At 33.9% G+C, this 25,325-nt stretch overlaps 1 protein-coding gene across 4 annotated transcripts in view; it reads right to left on the reverse strand.

Annotated features, from left to right (window-relative positions):
* Positions 1 to 25,325, reverse strand: part of DENND1B (DENN domain containing 1B) — a 241,859-nt gene that overhangs the window by 170,867 nt on the left and 45,667 nt on the right. For all 4 annotated transcript variants that reach the window (XM_039252678.1, XM_039252682.1, XM_039252680.1 and 1 more), the window contains exon 3: positions 6,732 to 6,775. In XM_039252678.1, coding sequence (XP_039108609.1) covers positions 6,732 to 6,775 — 44 coding nt within the window. The remainder of the gene's footprint in view (positions 1 to 6,731; positions 6,776 to 25,325) is intronic.

A 25,325-nucleotide genomic window follows, 5' to 3' on the forward strand; every position in this document is an offset into this window, starting at 1 on the left:
CCTGTATGAAAACTTTTGGAAAAAAGTTCATCATGTAGACATAGCAATTGTTCTACACTGCACAGTTCTATGTATGTAAAGTAAATTCATGGAGGCCTATAGCCTAAATTAACACTCCTGATGCACCCATGCAAATAATCAGGGCAAACCTTTAGGGACTTGATTTGTTATCTACAATACTCTTTCTTTGAAATTATTATGCTTACAAGAGGAAGAGTAAGACTATAGGATAAACTTGTGAAAGACTGAAATGGACCAAAAGATTACTGGTTGTTTTCAATGGGAAACAAGCCATTGCCTGACACACTCTTCTAGGGGCTCTGTGCCTTTCACTGTCTACTTTACAATTCTGTAAACTGATAGTAATACAAATAATATGTATCCACAGACATGTCTCACAGAGGGACAATGGATTTCACTCCTCCCTCACCTTTCCTAAAGCCACTTATATGTCAATTTGTATATTTATTACAGCATTCTTAATTTATCTATATCCTACTGAATAATATACAACATTTTACTCATATCTTCAATCAATTAGGAGTTAAAAAAACTTTAAAATGTTAGATCTGTATTCGAGTCATGATTATATTTTCTTTTAAAAATTATTCTTTAATAGCAGATCCATTTAGTCTAATAGGTAAGTAGAAAGAAAGGAAGATGACAGATCTAATAAGGGCTATACTATGGAAAGTATAAAATGCCAAGGGAACTCCCAGGAGATATATTCAATCCAGACCTGTGACATAAAGAAAGGGCTTCTTGAAGTAAATGACCTCTAAGCCAAAACCAGAAAGGCAAAAGGGAGCGCAAGTAGATTAGCATTTCAGACAGAAAGACTCACATGTTCAAAGACAGAATACAGATAAATGGTACAGAAGGGAAACTAATGTTCAACATAAAATACAGACCATTTTAAAATAGAGAATGGGAAGGGAGGCAGAAAAAATAGGAGGCTAAAGGTGTAAACAAAGGACTTGAAACAAGAAAACGTGATGGTGTTAAGAAGTTGGACCTTATCTTGAAGATGTCAATGGGGAGTAGTGAGTTTAAATGAGTCTTGAGCACTACAAGCTCTGGAATCAGTGTCTGGCTTGAAATAATGGCTCTACTACTTAAGAGTTGTATGACTTTTGCTGGGTAAATTAAGTATTTTGTAGTTCTGTTTCTTCATCTGTAAAATGGGAATCATATTAGTCCCTTCAGTTCACAAGGCTATTATTAGGATTATATGAGCAAATACAGGCAAAATACCTAGAAACTGCCTAGCACATTGTAAGGAGCCAATGAAAGTAGTGATAGGAATAGAGTATTTGTTTTTTAGAGAGAGCATTCCACTGTCTTTTAGATCATTCTAGCTACACTGTGGAGAATAAATTAAATGGGGACAAAAACAGAAAGAAGATTTGGGAAGATGTAAACTAAGGAAAGGATCCTAGAAATAAAGAGAGGTGGAGATATTTACAAGACATAAACGAGGCATAAACAATAGGATTTGAAGACGGATTGGCAATAGCAGATGGATGAGAGGAAGGAGAGGTAAAAAATAATTACATAAAGTCCTCAACCTGAGAAAGAAGTGTAAGTGGGAGCATTCACTGAAATATGACCTACAAAAACAAGTACTCCAAGTTACTCAGGTAACACAGCAGTCACAGTATTACAAAAATGAGTCTGGAACACAAAAAGAGGAATGCCACAAAATTATCACAGAAGATAAAACACTTCAGTTGCATTATGAAGAAAGTACACCAGAGACATGGGAAAAGGTCACCTGTGGCATGTGAAATGGCCCAGAAGCATAACAGCCTGCAGTTTATGTGCAAATAGGAAAAGTACTACAAGACTGAAGGTAAATAAGAAGTATGACCTAGGGTCAGCTCTTCATAATCTTCTTTCCTAGCTAAAAACTGAGCAGTCTTAACAATTTCTGATGCCTTGGCCATTACTAAAAGATCGTGGCTCCATGGTTCTATGACTTCTGCTGATAGCCACCCTGAAAAAAAATAACTAAATAAAGAGTAATAAACATTTGCCAGTTAAACAGCAATTCAGAATTGAATTGTTGAAAGTCAACAGGAATTTCAGGAATTTCAGAAAGTCAGAAAGCACACATTAGAAAGAATTTTTAAATATTAGTATTTAATATTTTTTGCTATTAAATTATATTATAATTATATGTTAAATATGTTTTATATAATATATATTTAATATATTTTTATTTAATATATTTAATATATATTTATTTATATTTATATATATATATTTATTTATATAATTTTATTAAAATTTATTTAATTTTATTATATAAAATTATATAAATATATTTATATGTCATATATTTTAAATATACTTAAATATAAATTAAATATATATTATATTATAATTATATATATTATATTAATACTTTTTTGCTATTAAATTATAAATCTTCCTGAAGGTCTAAAAAGCAGTAAAATTCTCAAACTTGTTATTCATCTATAAAAATGACAGTCTACATAAAGCAGTTTTATCTATGCCTCATAATAAACAAACATTTGTGGCTTTGCAATATTTAAAAAAAAACTATTAGTTCACACTTATGGACTGTTTTCTATATGCCAGTCATGATGCTGAGTCCTTTACAGACTTCAGGTCATTTCCTTCTTATCATAATTCTGTCAGATCAGTAAAAGCAGTCCCATTTTGCAAATGAGGAATTAAGAGAGATTAAGTCCCTGCCCAAGGCAACACGTCTCAATATACAAACATAGAGGCATTATTTAAACATGAATCTGTTTGATTTCAGCATTTATAAGATTTTATTTCTGACCCTTCTCTAAAAGTGTATTTTTCTGACAAAGACTGACTCCTCTCCTACAAGAAACATAGACTAACAATGGCCCAAAGAGGGCATGGCATGAGCTAGAGAATCGTGAATCTTGAAAATGACAAGCAGAGAGTAGGGGGAATTAAGTATTCTGAAAAACAGCCTCAAGCCATTAAGCAAAAAGTGAACAATAGAGAACTAAGGGCAAAGGAGAGAGAGTACCTTGAGAGCAGCAAAAAGAAACAGAATTACTCCTTTTATACAGAGGCCTGAACCTCTCCCAGATGTAAAAACTGATACTGCAAGTATCAGTGGCATGGACGGGGAAGTCTTCTGCAGTAATCTTCTCGGCCAGAACCCGCTATGTATTTACAAAACATAAACTAGACATCAGTTCAATCTGTTTAGCAATCCTCAAATTTGTTCAGAGCTTTGTATTTCCTCTGGCTGTAAACACTTCTCCATTCTTCTCCAATCCCCAAACTCCCCTTTCACCACTCAGATGAGGGATAATTCAACATTTCCTGGAGTGTCAAAAATCAAGTTCATTCCTCTTATCACTCCTCTTCTCTACCCCATGCTCCTCAGAACACCTCTGCATGAAGCCCCGCTCTCCGCCCCTTACACTCATCTTCATTTTTACTCCAAAGGTAACCAACTCTTTCAGATCCTTCAGATGCCTTCAGCTGAACTACTACAATAGCTAAACTAATTTCCTTGTTTCCAGTTTCTCCCACAACCAATCCACACAGAAATCTCTTCCAAATTAATCTTCCTAATACTTATCTTGTGTATCACACTCTTCTCAAGTTCTTAACAAGGACCTACTGTTTAGCAAGGCTGTTAATGTTACCAAAACCCAGCCCCATTTACATTTACAGTTTCATCTTCTACTTCCTTATACAAAATTCTGCACTGTTCCCTACCACCACATAAAAAAAATCAAATTAAAACTTCTGAAATATAATTCTGAGGTGTCCCACTGGCTCTTCCACCAACTAAATAAGGAAAATACACCAGAGGGGCAGATGATAAACCAATACCTATGATGAACCAACAACTCTATATAGAAGAACCAAAGGGTAATGATTCGGTATTATTTCTTTGGATTAAATAACACGCTGGTTTCAAATTATAATGATACTGGGGGTGGGGGAACTGTTATGATAAACTATTTTTTTAAGAAGAAGTGTCTTTTTTTTAATTTTTAAAGTTTATTTTAACAGAGAAAGAGAGAGAGCACAAGTCAGGTAGGGGTAGAGAGAAGCGGAGACAGAATCCCAAGCAGGCTCCACACATGAGCACAGAGCCCCAAGTGGGGCTCGAACTTATGAACCATGCGATCATGACCTGAGCCAAGATCAAGAATTGGGCTTTAACCGACTGTGCCCCAAAGTATTTTCAAAAGAGCTAAAATAAAATAGGTGAGTAGGATCTGGGTCAGCATTCTAAACAGAAAGAATATAGTTTAATTGCTAACAGCACATGATTTTGAATTAGACAAACTTGGCTCCAAATCTTAGCTCTGCCTCTGATAAACAGTGTGATCTCAAGTAAGTTTCTTAAGTCTCAGTTTGGGAATGATGCTATCTCCTAGCAGTACTGGATGAATTTTTAGATAAAATTAATTATGCACCTAAAGCACATTATATACTGCCCAGTTCATGTTAAGAGCTAAATAAAGAGCTTTTTAATCGTTATTATTACTGAAGCAAATCTCAGATCCAGTGAAAAGGCTATTGAGCAAGAAGCAGACAGTATATGACAAGAGTAAGCAGTAAGAATGAGAAATACACAGAGTACTTGAACCATCTGTAGTATTCAGAATATTCACCAAAAAGCATATAGCAAAATCACTCTTCAAGGTCCTTGGCTAGATTCCCATGTAAAGTCTGGTTTCTTCAGATATAAAGTAAAGTGGTTAAACAAAGCCTAAAGCTCTTTTCAGCTCTAACCTTCAAAAAAGTGTATAACTGCTGTGAATTGGAATTCTGGACCTTCATCACCATTACCTGGTTAACTGCTTTTGTATTTTACTAAGTGTGCAAAGGCTTATTAATGTTCCATTGATCTCACAAATTTGGGGCTCAAAGCAACATTTCGACCAAGTAAAAAATTCCTAATCACTAGACTATCACAAAGAGGGACAGCGACAGTTGCTCTCACTGAAAAATTCACTGCAGCTGAACTCGACAAATAGATGATTGCCTTCATGTGAACCCAAGGTGAGGAATCTTCAGATCTCCTAGGAATCCGCAGGGTCAGTTTAAAAGAGAGAAAAAAAAAAAAAAAAAACATGACCTGGACAGGAGGTCTGTTCTTGGGTCAGCAGACAAGAAAGAATTGAGAAGACCAGAAGAACAGTATTTAAAAAGGCTAAACTGAGTCAGTAAGGCTCTAATCAAATTATGCATTACTTGGGAACAAACCCAATTCCATGTCATATGCCCAAATCATGTCTTCACTATAGGGACTTCTACATACTTAAGATATTTATAAATCTATTCTTTCTCTAAAGAGCTAAAAACAAATTAAGAAAGCATGCCCCTCTTTTTAGGTAAAAAATAGTCAAGAATTGCATTAGATTGAATTATTTAACATGCCCATTTACTGATTTTTTTCAGTGTAATTTCCTAGTCTTATCTAAAGATTTTCACATGTAAAAAGTTATCCTTCCACATATCAAAAACATCTTTCTGTATACTCATTTCTCAATAAACTTCTTTAAACAAATATTTTTTTTATTTACCTTTTCTGGATGAACTGCTTTAAACAATACTTTTATCAGCTTTCATGTTGATAAATTATGAGACACATAAGAATCATATCTATAAACTTAACTTACGGTTAAGCTTTTACTAATATAATTTCATAATTTTAACAGTGATTAGATTGTTTTATCCCACTGCTCTGCAGACAAAAAAAAAAATACTAAATGAATCTGCTCAGCAGAGTTCCAGAAAAGTGCTGATTTCTATAAAAATTAAAATCTGTATTTTAACCATTTCAAAATGATAAACTAAGTTCTAAAAAATTTTTCTATTTACATAGATCATGTCAAAATAATTCATAATTTTGGTCAGACTAAATACTTAAGGAACTATATAAAAGACTGTAATTAAAAATACAAATGGAATAGGGGCGCCTGGGTGGCTCACTAGATTAAATATCAGACTTCAGCTCAGGTCATGATCTTGTGGTTCGTGAGTTTGACCCCCATGTCGGGCTCTGTGCTGACAGCTCAGAACCTGGAGTCGGCTTCAGATTCTGTGTGTCCTTCTCTCTCTCTGCACCCCCCTGCTGATGCTCTGTCTCTCTCTCTCTCCTTCTCTCAAAAATAAATAAATATTAAAAACACTTTTTTAAATACAAATGGAATAAATTCATTCTGAATTCTCTCATTATTTTTTAAGAGTCATTTTTATCAAGAGAGATAAGAATTATGTAAAAGTGAAAAATATCATCAATTTAACATATATGTAAATGATTCAGACATTACTGTAACAAGGAGAGAATCAATCTGGGATTTACAGCTGTTACTACTGACTTCAAAGAGAAATAATAGGAGGATATTCAACCAAGTATGGTACTGTCAGGATTTTTTTAATGAAAAAAAAACTTTTTTAATTTTTAAATTTAAAAATTCCAAATATAGTCCATAGAGAAATTAAAAGAGTGTAAAAATATGTTGAAATTATAAACATTCAGTTTTAATACAAGGGCTTCTTCATCACCCATGTCTACTTGGTAACTTTAAAAGATATTCCATATACATTCTGCACACATGGCTTCTTTTTCCTCACAGCTGGTCAAGAGAAAATACTTATAGTAATTCATGTGCAGTAGTAGTTGCTGCAGTAACAGTAGTAATAATTATAGTACTCCAATTTTAACTTTTTTTAAAAAATTATGTGGTTCCAACCTGGTCGCCAAAGTCCTCTGGGAATTTCCACAATACCACCGGATCTGTAAATAATTGACACATGGCATTAAACAGAGGCCAAAGAACACATTTACACCAACATTCTTGTAAAGTTATCTTAAAATTGTCAAAGCCACCCAAAATATTTTTAAAATTATTCTTTAAACATTTACAGTTGAAGAGGTTAAAAATAAAGTACTTTGATCTTTAAATGACCTTGAGGAATAGGAACAAATAAAAATAATAACTTGATCAGATTATTAAAAATCATTTTCATAACTAACATTTTTATTATATACTTTAGATTTTATAATTCTGAAATATGTTTTTTCAGAGTTAACTACACTTAACACATTAACTTTAGTTTGAAAAGAAAACCATAAATGTGGTAAATATGTAATCAAATACACTATAGTTCTTAGAAGTTAGACCAAAATATATCACCTTAAATTTCCACTTAAAATCCTACATAAAGATTTATAAACACTGTAATAATGTGTGCTTTATACCAAATTTCACTTTTAAGATCCTATATTTGCAACTCTATAAAGTCTTTTTTAAAATAGCAGATATAAGTTGGTAGGTATAAGGCATCAAGCTTATTTTTAGAGAAGTTTTTCCAATATATCTTATCTACTTATTCATATATAAAAATCAATGTTGTTTTATATTCCCACTGGTTTTTCATTTTCATTGTTTCTCACAATATTTCTTTTCTACTGAGTATATTAAAAATAAGCCCTTTTAATTAGTACTAATAAATATCTTGGTGGTGTGCTTTATAATTCTGTCAAAAATAAACTTCTGATTACCTGTAGATGTGCTTTCAAGGATAGTGTACGATGGATAATATTACTTCTGAAAAAGCCTTTGAAAGCTCAAGATAATGTAAGTAACAAATAACATTGATACAATAGGATTTGAATTCCACTCCAAGTAAAAAGACTCAGTAGACTAAAAATATTACTCTATGTCTCAGAGTAAAAAATTAGTTTTATTCCACATTTTCCACCATTTCATGTTGCTTTTATAAAAATATAGTTCAAGAATATATAACTTCATGGTTTTAATTCTAAAACTCAATAATTACCTAGCAATATTTTTAGCATGAGCTACCTCCTCTTGCTGTATTGCTTATTAATAAGTTCAAAAAAATTTTTTCAATTGTTTTAAATTAAAAAGAAAGCATATTTTATATAATTAATCTTTTTACTTATTAAGGAATAAAATATTTCTATATAAGTCAATATAAATAAGAAATTTAAAATCATTAAATCTTATTTAAGATTTAATCATCTTGCATAAAAATAATGCAATATAAATTCACAAGGTAATAATAAACAATTATGCCTTCACGTAAAACAAAGTATATATATTTCTAAAATGAATGTGACATGCATTATAGGTCATTTACAAACACTCAAGACATGAAAGACTTGTGTTGGAAAATATTTATGTGTGAGTTATGAGTGTGTGTTATGTTGGAAAATATATACGTGAGTCAGTTTTACCAAAATGGTAGTTATTAAGATTTGAATCTCATAAAACCAAAGTTATATGATGGAATCTTCATGAAATATTGTTATTATTTTGATACATTTAATACACTAATGGCCATTTAAGCAAATCAATTATATAGAAATGTAACATAGTTTTTTCTTATAATTAACAGAGTTAAAGAGATTCAATGTATTTAAAATATCCCTTTTGAACAATCTCAATTTTATAACTGTTATTTACGAAAATGTTTGTGATAAATTTCTTACATTTATGTGTTAAAACCAGAACATTTATCTTGTACAGATAATAGTTTGCCCCTGTTCACAGCATTTATCCAAGTATATTTTGCTAACTCCCTTTTTCTCATCCCATTTCATTTCTGTATCATCTGTAATTTCAGAAAAAATGAACAAGTAAATTCATGAAAACAGCATCAACTGCTTTAATTATTTAGTGGAAAATATCCTATTTCTTTTCATTAAACGAAATTTACACTTCAGCACTCAAAAATGTATTATAACATGCATCCATATTTTGAAGTGGATTAAAACTTAGATACTGCCTATGTTGTTAGATTTACACCATATCTGACACATCTGTAGCAACTTTTCACAAGTAATGCAAAGGAAAAAAAAAGTCTCTGATAAAAAATATAATAATCTATCTTAAATTTATGCACAAAGACTGAAATTTTCTATTCCCTGATGATTCTTTCCAGATACCAGTTCCGATCTGGCAATGTTAGGTCAATTTTATGCTTATTTTATGGGTGAAAGGATGAGAACTGCTGGCAGAAATCACTGCTGCTGCTGAGAACCGATAAACACTGTGCTGGTCTCCTCACCAAGGTCTGCCAGCAATTCAAGGGAGACTCCGTATCTTAACTTGAGAACAACCTTTGCTACCAACAATCTAGAAAACAAATAAATATGAAAGGAAGAATACTTGATTTGTACCTAAATGTAAGCTTGTTTTTAAAGTTCATTTATTTATTTTGAGAGAGAGAGAAAGAGAAAGAATCGCAAACAGGCTCTGTTCATGTGCAGGGCCAGACATGGGCACTGAACTCATGCACCATGAGATCATGACCTGATCCAAAATCAAGTAAGACACTTAACCAACTGAACCACCCAGGTGTCCCAATGTTTTATTTTAATAAGAAGCATTACAGTGTAGTAAGAAAAATACAAAAAATTTATATTAAATAAGTAAATTTGGAATATTACTTGTGCATCACAATCACAAATATTCCAAATTCATAACTAAGTCTTTTTTAAATATTTTTTAATGTTTTACTTATTTCTGAGAGAGACAGCATGAGCAGGGGAGGATCAGACAGAGGGAGATACAGAATCCGAAGCAGGTTCCAGGCTCTGAGCTAGCTGTCTGCACAGAGCCGGATGTGGGGCTCGAACCCATGAACCTTGAGATTATGACCTGAGCTGAAGTCGGAGACTTAACCGACTGAGTCACTCAGGCGCCCCAGACTTTTTTAATGTAAGGTTAGGGGTGCATGGGTGACTCAGTTAAGCTTCCGACTTCAGCTCAGGTCATGATCCCATGGTCTGTGGGTTCAAGCTCCATGTCAGGCTCTGTACTGACAGCTCAGAGCTTGGAACCTGAACTTTGGATTCTGTATCTCCCTCTCTCTCTCTCTGCCCCTCCCCTGTTCATGCGCTCTCTTTCTCTCAAAACTAAATAAACATTTAAAAAAAATTTTTTTTAAGGTGAGACAAGTTCAGCAAAAAGAATATTTTCCTTTGTAATCAGGTCTTTCACATTTTCTGGCCCTTAACTGAACACAATGACTAAAATAACTTAAAATACCAGGGTATTAAAACTATATAATTAAAAACTGCAAAGAAAACTTTTTAACTTGCATAATGAATAGCATTTACTTAATTCTGTGGAATTCATAGATGAGTATCTTTAAAATTATGCATTTATAAAACCAGAGACCAAATACTTTTGAATGGTAGAATATACAATATTAGTAAATAACTTGATGGAGTATAGCTTTCAGTGTTTGATTAGCCTGCCTTGCAGGATCAGAATTTTATGAATGAGGAAATTGAGGCCAAAACAAGGAGTCTTAGTTATAAGGCTAGTCAATGTGAGAGACTGGAACCTTCTTAGTGGAGATCTAAAGAGCAGCTATTTTAAATAATTTCCAGAATCAATACATTTCTTTGTCCCATTTAAGTTCAATTTATTCCATTCAAAAATCCATGCAAGGCTGAAGAAATGGGAAAAGTCCTTGCCCTCCAAAGCCCTATAGCATGCCTGGAGCTCTCTAGTTTTTGTGCAAACTATTGTTTTAAACAAGGTATCCTGTAGAAACATTTGGACAGAACTTGAAAATTCACTGGCTTAATAATTAAAAAAAAAAAGTTTCTAATGAAGGAATGGTGATGCCTCTTGAATGTAAATGAGCAAGAATCATTAAAGAAAATGTGTTATTTTATTCCTCCACCGATGGAAATACAATGGTGAACTAAACAAAATAGGGTCTCTACAATTTATAGGAAAAAAAAGCACCTAAAATATATAATGCAATAAAATTTAATGAGTGTTCCACTAAAGGGACAGGATACTACAGGGCAACATATGGAAATCTAACCTAATTTAGAGTCACTAAACTACTTAAGAAGGAAAGTACATGCAAACTCATGTCAGGCAAGCAAAGGATGATTTGGTTTCTAAAAGTGGGCAGGGGACAGCATTCCAGACTGGAGAAACAATAAGCATGAAGTCTTCGAAGTCAAGAGAAAGCACAATGCACTTTAGAAACTGAAAAAAAAAAGTGATAAAAGTGATATATCTAGAATACAGAGTAGAAGAGAATGTCAAGGGATGAAGCTGGAGAGGTAAAGGCCAGACTACAGAGTTTAAAATGTATGCTGGGTATCATGGATAGCCATTAAAGCAGATGATGACATAAACCAAATGAGAAAAAACAACTAGAAATGAATAAAGAATACAGCTAGAGTGTGTGCTGTTATGAAAATCAAGGGAAAAGGGTATATTGAAAAAAAATTGTGGCAAAACATTAAGCAAGGTGACAACTAAAAAGGGTAACTATATGTAAAGCATAAAGCCACAATACAATGAAATTCAATGGAAGGATAGGAAGTAGAAGGCAGACTGAGGAAGAGTATGCAATGAGTATGAATAAGGAAGACAGTGTATAGAGATAATTAATTTAACAAAGACCATACAAGGAAGATGAAAGTAAAGGTAGGAGGAGAGAGAGATGAAGCTAGATAGATTTGTCTCCTTGTTTTCTTTTAGTATGGTGCAGACTTGAACATGTTTAAATGATAATAGGAATTAATGAGCCAGCAGAGAGCCAAAAAGAAGAGAGATGGGATCTCTGAGAAGGCAGGAAGAATGGAATCCTGATCATATAGTGAAATGAGTCTTGGAGGGAAGCTGGAAATGTTTTCCATTATTAAAGGAAAAGAAAAGAGATGATATGAATACAAGGAGATTTTAGAATTTGTGGTGCAAAGGTGAGAGTTTTATATAAAAATTGCTAATTATTTTCTGTGAAGTAGGAGCAAAGCTCTCTGCTTAGAGAGAAGTTGGTGGTGGCTTAAGGAGAAGGTGCAAAATCATTGTTTCAGGCATAGTTGAGCACTCAATTTGGTAGGCATCCAACCTAGTGTTTAATGGCAACAACGTGATATTTCCCCATCATCATCCAACAGCTTAGGCAGAAGAGAATTGGTAGATTGAGTCAGGGTTGAGGTTTCTGTCAGTCATGAGAGATGGAAAGAAAATTTAAACAGAAGAGTAGTTATAGATATTGCTGATTTTAATTGCTAATTGCTGATTGCTGATTTAAAGCTAATAAAAAGGGAAGTGAGGTTTTCTTTTTTCTGTAAAGTCCATTACTACTAAATGTTATACCAAATCATGCTAATGCATTTTAAAGTAGTATACTTTCATTAAAAAAAATCTACTACATATATCTGAAGACTGTATAACTAAAAAATAAGGTAAAACAAATACATGGAGTATTTGTAATTATAAAATTAGGTGGCTGAAGTTCTGGTCTTACGCTAATGAATAAAAATGCTTTCTGTATCTGATCAGAGGCAGGAAATGACAAAGATAAAATCAATATCCCAACTTTCCTCCTACTCCTTCCCTCCCACGTTTACCATGTAAGTATCATTTTCTACATATGCTGTTATGTAAAAAAGACTGAAAGGCATGGAATTAGGTAAAGACAGTGAAAATTACTTTTTCCAGCTTTATTGATAATTGACATATAACATTAAGGTGTGCAATTTGATTCAATAAACACATATGTGAAATGTTTATAAAGTTAACACAACACACATCCTTGCATAATTGCTCATTGTTTTTGTTGTTATTATGGTGAGAACATTAAAGCTCTACCCTCAGAACAATTTTCAAGAACACAATATGGTATTGTTAACTACAGTCCTTATGCTGTACATTAGACCCCTGGAACTTTCTCATGTTACTATAAGTTATTACAAGTTTGTACCCTTTGACCAACGTCTCTCCTTCAGCTCCTGGCAACCACCATTCTACTCTCTCTTTCTTTGGGTTCCATGTTCTTAGATTCCCATATGAGCGAGATCATAGAGTATATGTCTTACTCTGACTTATTTCACTTAGAATAACACCCTAAAGATCAATCTATGCTGTTGCAAATGGCAAGATATTCTTTTTATTTAGAGCTGAGTAATATTTCATTATACATATATGTATGTATACATAATATTTCACTATACACACACATGCATCACATTTTCTTTAACCATCCATCCATTGGTGGATATTTAGGTTGTTTTCATATCTTGACTATTGGGAATAATGCTACAATGGACATAGGAGTACAAGTGGAAAAATGTTTATTCGAATCCTCTATTATTCATTTATTTTTATGAGAGAGAGAGAGAGAAGGAACATGAGATGAGAAGAGAGGCAAAGGAAGAGAGAGAGAGAATCTTAAGTAGGCTCCATGCTCAGCATGGAACCCGATGCAGGGCTTGATCCCACAACCGGGAGATCATGACCTGAGCTGAAATCAACAGTCAGACACTCAACCAACTGAGCCACCCAGATGCCCCTCCTCTGCCTACTTTTTAATTGAATTTTGGGGTTTTTGTTATTGTATGAGTTCTACCCATTTATATTTTGGATATTAACCCCTTACTAGATATATAAGCCAAAAATTGTACTGTCTCACTCATACGTGGAATCTAAAAACATATATATGGTTTGCAAATAATTTTCTCCCATTCTGTGGGTTGTCTTTTCATTTTCTTGATTGCTTCTTTTTCGTTTGACGTTGGCCCATTTAATGATTTCTGCTTTTGTTGCTTGTGCTTCTGGTGTCATATCCAAAATATTATTAATAAGACTGATGACAAGGAGCTTATCATCTACACTTTCTTCTAGGTTTTTTTTTTTTTTAATGTTTATATATTTTGAGAAGGAGCACACTCGAACAGGGAAGGGGCAGAGAGAGAGAGAGAGAGACTCCCAGTCTCTGTGCTGTCAGTACAGAGCCCAATGTGGGGCTCAAACTCATGAAATAGGAGTTCATGACCTGTGGTGAAACCAAGAGTTGGACACTTAATGAACTGAGCCACTTAGGCACCCCTCTTCTAGGAGTTTTATGGGTTCAGATCTCATGTGTAAGTCCTTAAAACCCATTCAAGTAAGTTTTTGTGAATGATGTAAAACAGAGATCCAATTTCATCCATTTGCATGTGGATGTCCAGTTTTTCCAAGAACATTTATTTAAAGAAACTATCCTTTCCACATTGAGTATTCTTGGCTCCCTTATGAAATATTTGTTGGTCATATATATATGTGGGTTTATTTCTGAGCTCTGGATTCTGTTCCATTGGTCCAACATGTCTGTTTTTATGCCAGTACCATACTGTTTTGATTACTATAGTCTGTGACATAATTTGAAATTCTGAAGTGTGATACCTCTAGTTTTGTTCTTTCTCAATAATTTTTTTGGCTATTTGGGGTCTTTTGTGGCTCCATATAAATTTTAGGATTGTTCTTCTAGTTCTATGAAAAAAAAATTCCATCGGAATTGTGATAAATATATATTTATATACATAAATATAAATCATCTATGAATCTATAGACAGATTTGGCTAATATGAACAAAATGTTAACAATATTAATTCTTCCAATTCATGATAATATCTTTCCATTTATTTGTGTCTTCTTCAATTTCTTTCTTCAGTGTCTTACAGTTTTCAGTGTATACATCTTTCACTTGATTACATTCATTTCTAAGTATCTTACTGTCTTTGATGCTACTATAAATGGACTGTGTTATTTCTTTTTTGGATAGTTCACTGTTCATGTAGAGGAATGTAACTGATTTTTGTATGTTGATTTTGCTTCCTGAAATGTTACTGAATTTATTAGTTCTAAAAATTTTTTGGTGGAGTCTTTAGGATTTCCTATATCAAGATCATGTCGTCAGAAAAAATTTGCTTCTTTCCCACTTGGATGCCTTTTATTTCTTTTCTTGCCCAACTGCTCTAGTTAAGACTTCTAGTAATATGTTAAATAAGAGTGGTGAGAGTGGGCCTCCTTGTCTTGTTCTTGATCTCAGAGGATAAGTTTTCACTTTTTACCACTGAGCATGATGTTAGCTGTAGGGCTGTCACAAGTGTACTTTATTATGTTGAGATATGTTCTTTCTATATATAATTTGTTGAGAGTTTTGTTTTTTAATTTTTACATTTTTAAAGTTTGTTTATTTTTGAGAGAGAGACAGAGAGATAGAATCCCAAGCAGACTCCACACCATCAGCATGGAGCCAATGTGGGGCTTGAACCCACAAACTGAGAGATCATGACCCAAGCTGAAACCAAGAGTCAGATGATCAACTGACTGAGCCACCCAGGTGCCCCTAATTTGTTGAGAGTTTTAATCGTGAAAGATCAAATTTTATCAAACACTTTCTGACCTGTTGAGATGATATGATCTTTATCTTTCATTCTATTAATTTGGTATATCACATTTATGGATTTTCACATGTTGAACCATCTTTGAATCCCAGGAATATATCTCACTTGCTCCTGGTTTGTTTTTTTTTTTATTTCAAGATCTAACTAGCTTTATTAAATGATTCATAAATTAGGCAGCATGCCATCTAGCAAGCAGAGGGGAAGGCCCAGATAGATGATCCTTTTAATGCCACTGATTTGGGTTTGCTAGCATTTCAATGAAAACTTTTGCACCTATATTCATCCAGAATATTGGCCTATAGTTTTCTTTTCTTCTAGTACCCTTATCTTGCTTTTGGTATCAGAGAAATACTGGCCTTATAAAATGAGTTTGGGAATGTTCTCTCCTTTTCAGTTTTTTTGAAGAGAATAATAAGAACTCGCATTAATTCTTCTTATATTTTTGGTAAATTCATCCACAAATTCATCTGGTCTTAGACTTTTCTTCATTGGGAGGTTTTTAACTGATGACTAAATCTCCTTATTTATCATTGGTCTGTTCAGATTTTCTATTTCTTCCTGATTCAGACATGGTAGGTCATGTGTTTGAATGGCTGAATGTATCCATTTCTTCTAGGCTGTCTAATTGTTGACAGACAGTTGTCCATGGTAGTCTTTTATTTTTATTATACTTTGTACTTTTATGGTATCACTTATAATGTCTCCTTTTTCATTTATAATTTTATTTATTTGAGTCCTTCCTCTTTTACTTGGTAAATCCAACTAAATTTTCATGAATTTTATGTATCTTTTCAAAAAAACAACTCTCGGGCGCCTGGGTGGCTCAGTTGATTAAGTGTCTGGCTTCATTTCAGGTCATGATCTCCAGGTTTGTGACTTAGAGGCCCGCCTCAGGCTCTATGCTGACAACTCAGAGGCTGGAGCCTGCTTCGGAATCTGTGTCTCCCTCTCCATTTCTGTCCCTCCATTGCTTGCTTGCTCTCTCTCAAAAAAAAATTTTTTTTTAATTTCAAATATATTTTATTTTTTTTTTACAAATAGTTTATTGTCAAGTTTGTTTCTAGATAATACCCAGCGCTTATCCCCACAAGTGCCCTCCTCCGTGCCCAAAGAAAATTTTTTAATTTATTAAAAAAACAACTCTTAGTCTTGTGGATCTTTTCTATTATTTCTCTATCCTCCTTTTATATCTGCTCTAATCTTTGTCTAGTTTCTTCTGCTAATTTTTAGCTTCATTTGTTCTTTTGCTAGTTCTTTGAGGTATAAAGTTTGTTTGAGATATTTTTTTCCCCTAAGGCAGGCATTTATTACTATAAACTTCCTCTTTGCACTGTTCTTACTCCATCCCATGAGTTTTTATTATGTTATGCTTCCATTTTTGTTTGTTTTAGTGTATTTTTTGTCTCTTGATTTAATCCTTGACCAATTAATTGTTCAGCAGTATGTTAATAATTTTCACATATTTTTAAATTTTCCAGTTTTCCTCTTGTTATTGATTTCTAGTATGGCTGGAAAAAAAACTTGCTATAATTCAATCACTTTAAATTCACTGAGACTTATTTGTGAACTAATATATAATCTATCCTAGGGATAGTTTCCCTGTGTGCTTTAGAAGAATGCGTATTCTCCTGTTACTGGATGGAGCATTTTGTAATACGTCTGTTAAAGCCACTTGATCTGAAGTATGGTTGAAGTCCAATGTTTCCTTATTGATTTTCTGCCTGAATGATTTATCCATTGTTGAAAGCAGGGTATTAAAGTCCTCTACTATCACATTGATATCTATTACTCTCTTCCTATCTGTTAGTATTTCCTTGATATCTTTAGGTATTCTGACGTAGGATGCATACGTATTTACAATTGTACAATCTTCACACCTGACTCCTTTATCATCATATAATGACCCTGTCTCTTGTTATAGCTTTGACTTAGTCTGTTTTGTGTATCAAATAATTATCTCTGCTCACTTTTTTCCATCATTTCTCTTTGAGCCTTAAGTGTCTCTTATAGGAAGCATATAGTTGGGTCTTGTTTTCTTAATCTTCAGTCACTGTATGCCTCTGATTGAACAATTTAGTCCACTTACATTTAGAGAAATTATTTATAGGTAAGGACATAGTATTATCGTCTTGATAATTGTTTACCAGCTGTTTGGTAGTTCCTTTCTTCCTGTCTTGCTGTCTTCGTCTGTGATTTTCCATAGCGGTATCTCCCCTCTCTGGATGTCCAAAATTTATCCTCAAGTTTGAAAAGATATTAGCTGGTATTTCTTTAAATAAATTTTCTACTCATTTCTCCCTCTCTTCTCCTTCTGGAACTCCAATTGTAGACTGTTTGTCTTAATTGTGTCTTATAAGGCTTTCATCATTCCTCTCATTTTTTTTTTCTTTTTGCTCCTCTGAGTGGTTAATTTCATATTGCCTTCAAGCTCATGGATTCTTTCTTCTACTTGGCCTAGCTTGCAGCTGAAGCTCTCTACTGCATTCCTCAATTCAGTCACTGCATTCTTCAGCTCCAAAATTTCTATTTGGTTATTTTTTAAGTTTTCTATCTTTGTTGCACTTCACACTTGTTCTTATATTGTTTTCCTAATATATTTAAATTGTTTGCCTATTCTCATACAGCACTTAAGTAAGCATCATTACAACTATTATAAATTCTTTATCAAGAAATTCCTGGATTTCCACCTCTTTGGGGCTAGTTACTAGAGATTCACTGCACTCCTTTGATGGAGTCAAATTTCAATGATTCTTCACGATCCCTAAAGTCTTACATAGGCATCTACACATTTGCAAAAGCAGCAACTTCTTCCAGATGTTACAGACTGACTTCTTAAAGGGAAGACTTTCACCTGCAGGTGGAGGCATAATGGAGTGTTCTGTGATTCCATATCTAGTGGAGTAAGGCAGCAAGTACAAAGATGGCAAATGCTACAGGGCATCCACTGAAGCTACAAGGACTGTGAGAGTCCTCAACAGGGCCTCCAGGTCCAGTGGCTAGAGACTATAATAAAGAGCAGACAGCCAGTGCCAGAGATGTGCTCTCTGTGTGTATTATCTTGTATTACTGGTGGCTGTTCATGTGTCTCACCATGAGTGCCTGGTAATGGAGGCAAATGATAAGGATCCAGTCAGAGGCACTCAGGTGCACAGCTGGAGGGGCTAGCTCCAATTGAGCATAATGGTACAAGCCAGTGACATAATCCAAGTCCACAAGCATCTGTGGGGGCCCTAGCTCTCCCATGGCCACACAGGCTTCCCCCAGGCATACACATAGCAGTGGAGACTGGTGACAGGTGTCAGATTGGTACTGTATAAGTACACAGCTAGAAAAGCTAACCCTGAGTGCTTGCACAGTTGTGAGGATCAGCCATGGGGTCTAGAATGGTGTCTTGCATTCATATAGCTGTAGAGGCCTGGGCTCCTGCCAGTGTGGTTTTCAGGCACCAAACAGGGGAAGGGTGGGTGGGAGGAGCAGAAAGAAACTCAGGCAGCTGGCATCAGTGAACACCTATCTGTGGGGTGAAAACCAACAAAATTCACAGAGTAGGTCAACTGGGAAACACAGTTGCTCTCAATGTGTGACTGCTGCTGATAGCATACTTTTCTTTCCCATTCCTAGCCATCTTTATATATCTCAGTTTTGCAAGTCTTTGCATGGAGTGAAATTGAACCAGGACCTTAATGTGGTACTCCAAAAGTGGAGAAATTTGCCAACTATCCCCTCCTTGGAATGGAAACTTTCTAGACGGAGAGTTCCCTCGTGGCACTGAGCAATGTCAGCTTGGGAATGAGATGATGCAGGCATAATAAAGCTGTTCTTCCTTCTCCAGTGTAGCTATTCTCAAGTTTTCTGTTATACTCTATTGCTAAAGTTTCTTAAGTGGACTCCAGGGCTCTCCAAGAACTGTGTTTGTTTTGTGACAGCTATTTAACTGTTAATCAGTGTTGGGGAAATGGAGGCTGCAGTCTTGTGCTAATGCCACACCCTTAAAATTTTAATTTTCACAGCCTCTACTAAAACAGTCTGCAAATTCAATTATTGAAATTTTATATCTAGTCTGATCATAATAAAAGTATTTTAAAAAGCAACTGATTGTCTCATTGAGGGCCACAGATGACCTTGGCTCATTGAGGGCCACATCTGTGACCTTGGCCACAGATGACCAATATCTTGCCATTTTTCCTTGGTACCCACTCCAGCAAAACACAGATTTAAAGCAGTGGTGGAAAGATCTCACTTTCGACAAGATATCTAATCATCTCTCCTGAACCACCCACAAAAAAACAGTAATCACAGATTGCATAACTTCATAAACTTTAAGACTACTAACAACAGTAAAAATAAAAACAAACTTATTGTTGAAAAATGTCAAATTCAGACTACATTTAATCTTAATAAAATATACATAGCAAGGTATTTTTACAAATTATTTTAAAGTTAACATGCTGATGATAACAGAATTGTAGCAACTCCTTAAAGGTCTACTTCAGTAGTTCTCAAACTAGCACACAACACAAATGTGTAGAGAGTTTGTTAAAACATAGCTCTCTGGGTCCCACTTCCAGACTTCAAAGTCAATAGGTCAAAGGTGTGTCTGAGAAAATGATTTCTAACAAGTTCCCAAATGATACTGATGCTACTGACCTTGAGAACTAATAGTATAGACCATGTATAGCATTATGCATCATATGTTAAAGAATTTAGGGAGGGGTGCAGCTCAGTCAGGTAAGCATCCAACTCTTGACTTTTTATATCAGTGACTAGTGATAACTGGCTCAGGTTAGGATCTCACAGTTCATGAGATCAAGGCCTGCACTGGGCTCTGTGCTGACAGTGCGAAGCCTGCTTAGGATTCCCTCTCTCCCTCTCTATCCTGCCCCTGCTCACATGCATGCACTCTTATCTCTCTCAAAATAAATAAATAAACATTAAAAACTTTTAAGAAAAGAATTTAATATTTCTTGGCTGGAAATATTCTTTAAAATATGACAATGAATAATTCAGAATTTCCTTTATTACATACATATTTTGTTTGGCAAAAGTATCTTCAGAGGGCTAGAAAGAAACATCTACCATAACATTTATAGCAGGAGATAATCTGCAAAAAAAGTGTTACTAAATCTTAAAAAACAATTTTATCTAAAAAATCATTCCTGTACTGATAATTATTAATACTATAATTCTACTTCTATTGAAAAATGAAAATCATTTCACTTCAAAATTAAGTACTTTATGACACTGGAAATATATGATTTAAGGAACAATGATGAGGGCTATAGTTATATATACACATGAAGATATATTGCCCATTATCCTTTTTATCCCTACATGCCATACACATAAACACCGGTAGTCCATATCTAAATAAGATATATGTCTTTCTGTACCTTCCTATGTAAGATATCTGTGAGAAAATACTTTTTGCTGTGCTTTCTTACAATCCTCTCTTTCATAGAATTTAAGCAATTAGTTCCAAATTGAATAACAGAAAGAATGAATGCCAGTTTCTGTGAATGTAAAAACTAATTTAAGGTCCCTGTTTTGCCCCCCAACCCCCAATTTTAGAGCTTTCAAAAAAAGGTTCATTGTGTATGAATAGTATCATAGAGTTTTCTGAATGGGAAAGGACCTTAAAGATTCTTTTTTTTATCACTCTATACTCAGGAAGTTCTATTGTATCCCATGTCTGAAGCTAATAATATTGAAGCCAAGACTAGAATCCAGATATCCTTGTTTCTAATATGATATCCTTTCTAAAATATGCTGCTGCATATAAAAGCACACTATAAATAAGCCAAATTTTTTCTACTTTGTTGATCTTTAACTTGATTGTTCATTGAGTGGACATCAGTTTAAGGCATATTCACAAGTTTAGAAAATTTCCTTACTGGGGCGCCTGAGTGGCTCCACTCGGTGACTCTGAAGCATCTGACTTCACATCAGGTCATGATATCATGGTTCATGGGTTCTTGGGTTCCAGCCCATGTTCCAGCTGTGCTGACAGCTCAGAGGATGGAACCTGCCTTAGATTCTATATCTCCTTCTCTCTCCGTCCCTCCCCTGCTCATGCATGCTCGCTCCCACACTCTCTCTCTCAATAATAAACATTAAATTTTTTTTTTAAAGAAAGAAAATTTCCTTACTATCTACAGGAAGACCAGCAAACTAAATATTTAATTTTGTAAAAATAATGTCCTAAACGCTACTGACTTTCTCTGAACAATATTTGGAAATGTGTGTAAAGAAACTTAGAAAAGGACATTAATTACTAATAGATCCAAATCAATATGCTCTCATTCTGGAACTAAAATACTCTTCACTGAATCTCTGAGTTTCATTTACATATATTTTTAAAATGTCAAGGAAATGAAATTATCTGAAGATGTTTTATTTTATAACCAGTTATAAAAATAGCATAGATCACACTTCTTTTTGTGGCCTTACATAGTGTACATATTTAAATTAAAAGATACCCAATTTAGGAAATCTGTCAGTATGTTCACCCTCTTAAAAACGTATATAAGCAGTGGTGCAAAAAAACATCTAATCTAATGATCCCACTATGTTTATCTTCACTCTGAAGAATTATCTGGATAATCAAACAATTCCTCCTGTAAAATTATTTAGGTTGCTTTTGAAACTCAAACTATAGAAGCAATTTAATTAATAATTATAGTCTTTCCAAACATTCCGAGAATGATCTAAAATTAGCATCACAACTGCAAACAATGAAGCTCTAATTACTCATACATAAGCAAATTCTAGCTAAAGTAATGAAAATGGAGCTTCAAAGAACCTTAAGAAAATATAATCCAAGGCAGGTTAGATCTATCATTTTCTACTTCCATTTCTTTTAAATAAAATCTATTATAATAAAATGAAAACCCTCATCAATCACCTGATAGAGAAATTCCAAACTTAACCAAACAGGGATAATGGGTGAGAATTGAATTGAAAACACCTTGACAAAGAAAGCAATTTCTTTTCTTCGCACTCCTCTGAAGCTGTGGGTGATCATAGTAATCGAACTATCAACAGTGAGGGGCCATCTGCCCCAAGGGCCCTTCATGAGAGTTAAAAAAAAAAAAAATCAACAACAAAAAGAGAAAGAAATGCTGTACCACAGATGTTCAATCTTGATTAATCTATGACAAGGAACTTACAACTGAGAATCAATGTTTTGACGTTTTTCAGATACCAATCATTTAAAGCCAACACAAAGTTTTTATAAGAACATGGCGTAGGAGGGGGAGTTAATAGGTTGCTTATAGAAAGATAATCTTTCATACAAAAATCCTTAATACCTTTTAGACAGCTGAGGTGTTCATCACATCCCAAAGCCATAGCTGTCACTATGATTCCCTTAAACAGAAAAGCAGGCAAGAGACCATATTTTGTTAGCTCTCAGACAAGCATTGGAGACCATTATTGTTCTATATTCCTTCTATAGGTAGATAATAAAATAAAAAGATGTGTTTATATACACAGGACTCATATTTAATTCTTTGAACTAAACTAGATTTTCAAAAAATATAGCATTAACATGAAACTTCAGAAATATAAAATTAACTGACCTTCATAAAGCAGTTTCAGTTTATTTATCACATTTAAAATACTTTGTATAAAAAATAATGATTTATATATTACACCAAAAAATAATTATGAACAGAAGTGCAAACCTGGTAAAAGCTTCTCGTTTGATAGACAGTCTTAAGTATAGTAGATTCCTGGCACTCATGGATATAACAGACACAGTTTCAATCTTTTAGAAGAAAGCCAAAGATAATGAATATACTAGCTATAAAATATAACTCCAGACTTGCTAAAATGAAAATCGGTGTGAGCTATATTAAGAATAACTACTAAAGACATTTTAAAGCTAATTTTAAAATGAAAATAAAATTACAAAACAGAATATCAAAGCACCACATTAAACCGTGACATTTACTTTTTTCAAAATAACTATTAAGTTAGGATGAAACTAAATAGAGAAGAAATTTAAGACTCAAACAAATACATTCACTATGGGATTTACTATAAATGCAAGAACTCCTCATCATATTTTTCTTTGTATTTCCAGAGCCTAACAATGAACTCTGTGATACCAGGGAGATACTCAAGCAAGTAGATCTGCCCTCTAGAAGAGAAAGTGAACCCAGGTTTTGCCAAAGATGAGTTTGCAATTCAGTACTATAAAAAATCTATAAACCATCAGAAACAAACAACAGAATTAAGTCCCCTCTGTCCCTCAAAGGCTTAAGACATTAAAATTATCTGAAACAGCATATGTAATAAGAATGTTTAAAATGATTAAAGAATAAAGATTTAAACATGTGCAAGCAATGAGAGATTTTTTTTCTTTCTTTCAAAAAAGGCAAATTTTGGAGCATCTGGGTGGCTCAGCCAGTTAACATCTGACTCTTTATTTCAGCTTAGGTCATGGTCTTGCAGTTTGTGAGTTTGTGCCCCACATCAGGCTCTGCACTGAAAGTGTACAGCCTGCTTGGGATTCTGTCTCTCTCTCTCCCTGCCGCTCCCCCACTTATTCTCTTCTTAGAATGAATAAAAATAAACTTTTAACAAGAAGCAAATTTTGAAAACAACTAGAATTTTAAGAAACAAAATATATAATCTAAGTAAAAGCTCAATAGATGAAATAAACAGAGTATATACATCTGAAAAGAGAAAGTGAATTTAATCAGACACAAAAGATATTAAACAGAATGAGGCACAGAGAGACCCTCCCCAAAATGAGAAATATAAAGGAGGTTCAGAAAATTGAAGACTAGAATGATAGGTCTAGTCAGAGTTCTAAAAAACCAGACCTAAGAGACAGAGGTGTAAAAAACAAGGCAAGGAGGGAGACAGTATCAGAAGAAATAATGACTACATTTTCCAAAAGCAGTGAAAGACATAAATCTTTAGAATTAGAGACTGCAACAAACTTAAGCAAGATCTCAAGAAAGACACATCTAGAGGCATTATAATGAAGTTACAGAATACAAAATTACACAACTATCTTTAAAAGAATCCTAGAGAAAGAGATAACTCCAAATCAATCAATTAATCAATATCTATATAAAACTATACTGGCAGCAGACTTCTCATTAGCAGCAATGGAATCCAGAGGACAGTGGAATAATATATTTGAAACTCTTGAAAAACGATAGTAGTCTTTTAGGAGCTATATACATAGGAATTGTGAACAAAATAAAGATATTTTTAGAAAGTCAAAACAGATTTATCAAAAATAGTCTTACTAAAGGAACATCTAAAGATTACAGTATTGGAGAGAAAGGATTAGTCTAAAAAAGACATATATATGTTTGTATATAAATAAAATGCAAGAAATGATATTTCATGTGCCCAGACATATATATTGGAAATAATATATATGCTCATTAGTATGGAAATGGTTATATCATAATTATTCTATGAAATACTATACAGCCTTGAAAAATACAAATAAAGCCTTGGGGAAAAAACTTTATTGGTTCATACAAAACAAAAAAAGTCTAAGGGTGCCTGGGTGGCTCAGTTGGTTAAATGTCCAACTTTGGTTCAGGTCATATCTCACAGTTAGTGGGTTCAGTTAGTGGGTTCAAGCCCTGCGTCAGGCTCTGTGCTGACAGCTCAGAGCCTAGAGCCTGCTTCAGATTCTGTGTCTCCCTCTCTCTCTCTGCTCCTCCCTCACTCACACTCTCTGTCTCTCAAAAATGAATAAACATTTTAAAAAATGTTTTTAAATCTCTGAAACACACTGTTAAATAAAAACAAGTACACAAGAAGAGGTCAGAAAGATAGGGGGAGCTGGCAGAACACAAGGCCTTTAAAGGAACTTGGCTTTTATTCTAGGAAAGAGAAGCAACTCCACGAGAATTTGACTGCAGAAATAAAATGCTGTGATGTATTTTATGAGGATCACCTGGCTGCTATGTTGAGTATAAACTGAAAGACAACAAAATAATGAAGCTAGCTATAAGGCTATTGCAAGAACACAGATAAAATATAAAATGAACCTACTTGTAAAAGAACTCATAGAACTTATATAACATTGGGATTAGGATTCAGACATATATGGACAATTTGAAAATAGAAGGGAAGGAAG

The sequence above is a fragment of the Hyaena hyaena genome, unplaced genomic scaffold (genome assembly GCF_003009895.1).
Source record: "Hyaena hyaena isolate Hyena2069 unplaced genomic scaffold, ASM300989v1 scaffold_429, whole genome shotgun sequence".
NCBI lineage: Eukaryota > Metazoa > Chordata > Mammalia > Carnivora > Hyaenidae > Hyaena > Hyaena hyaena.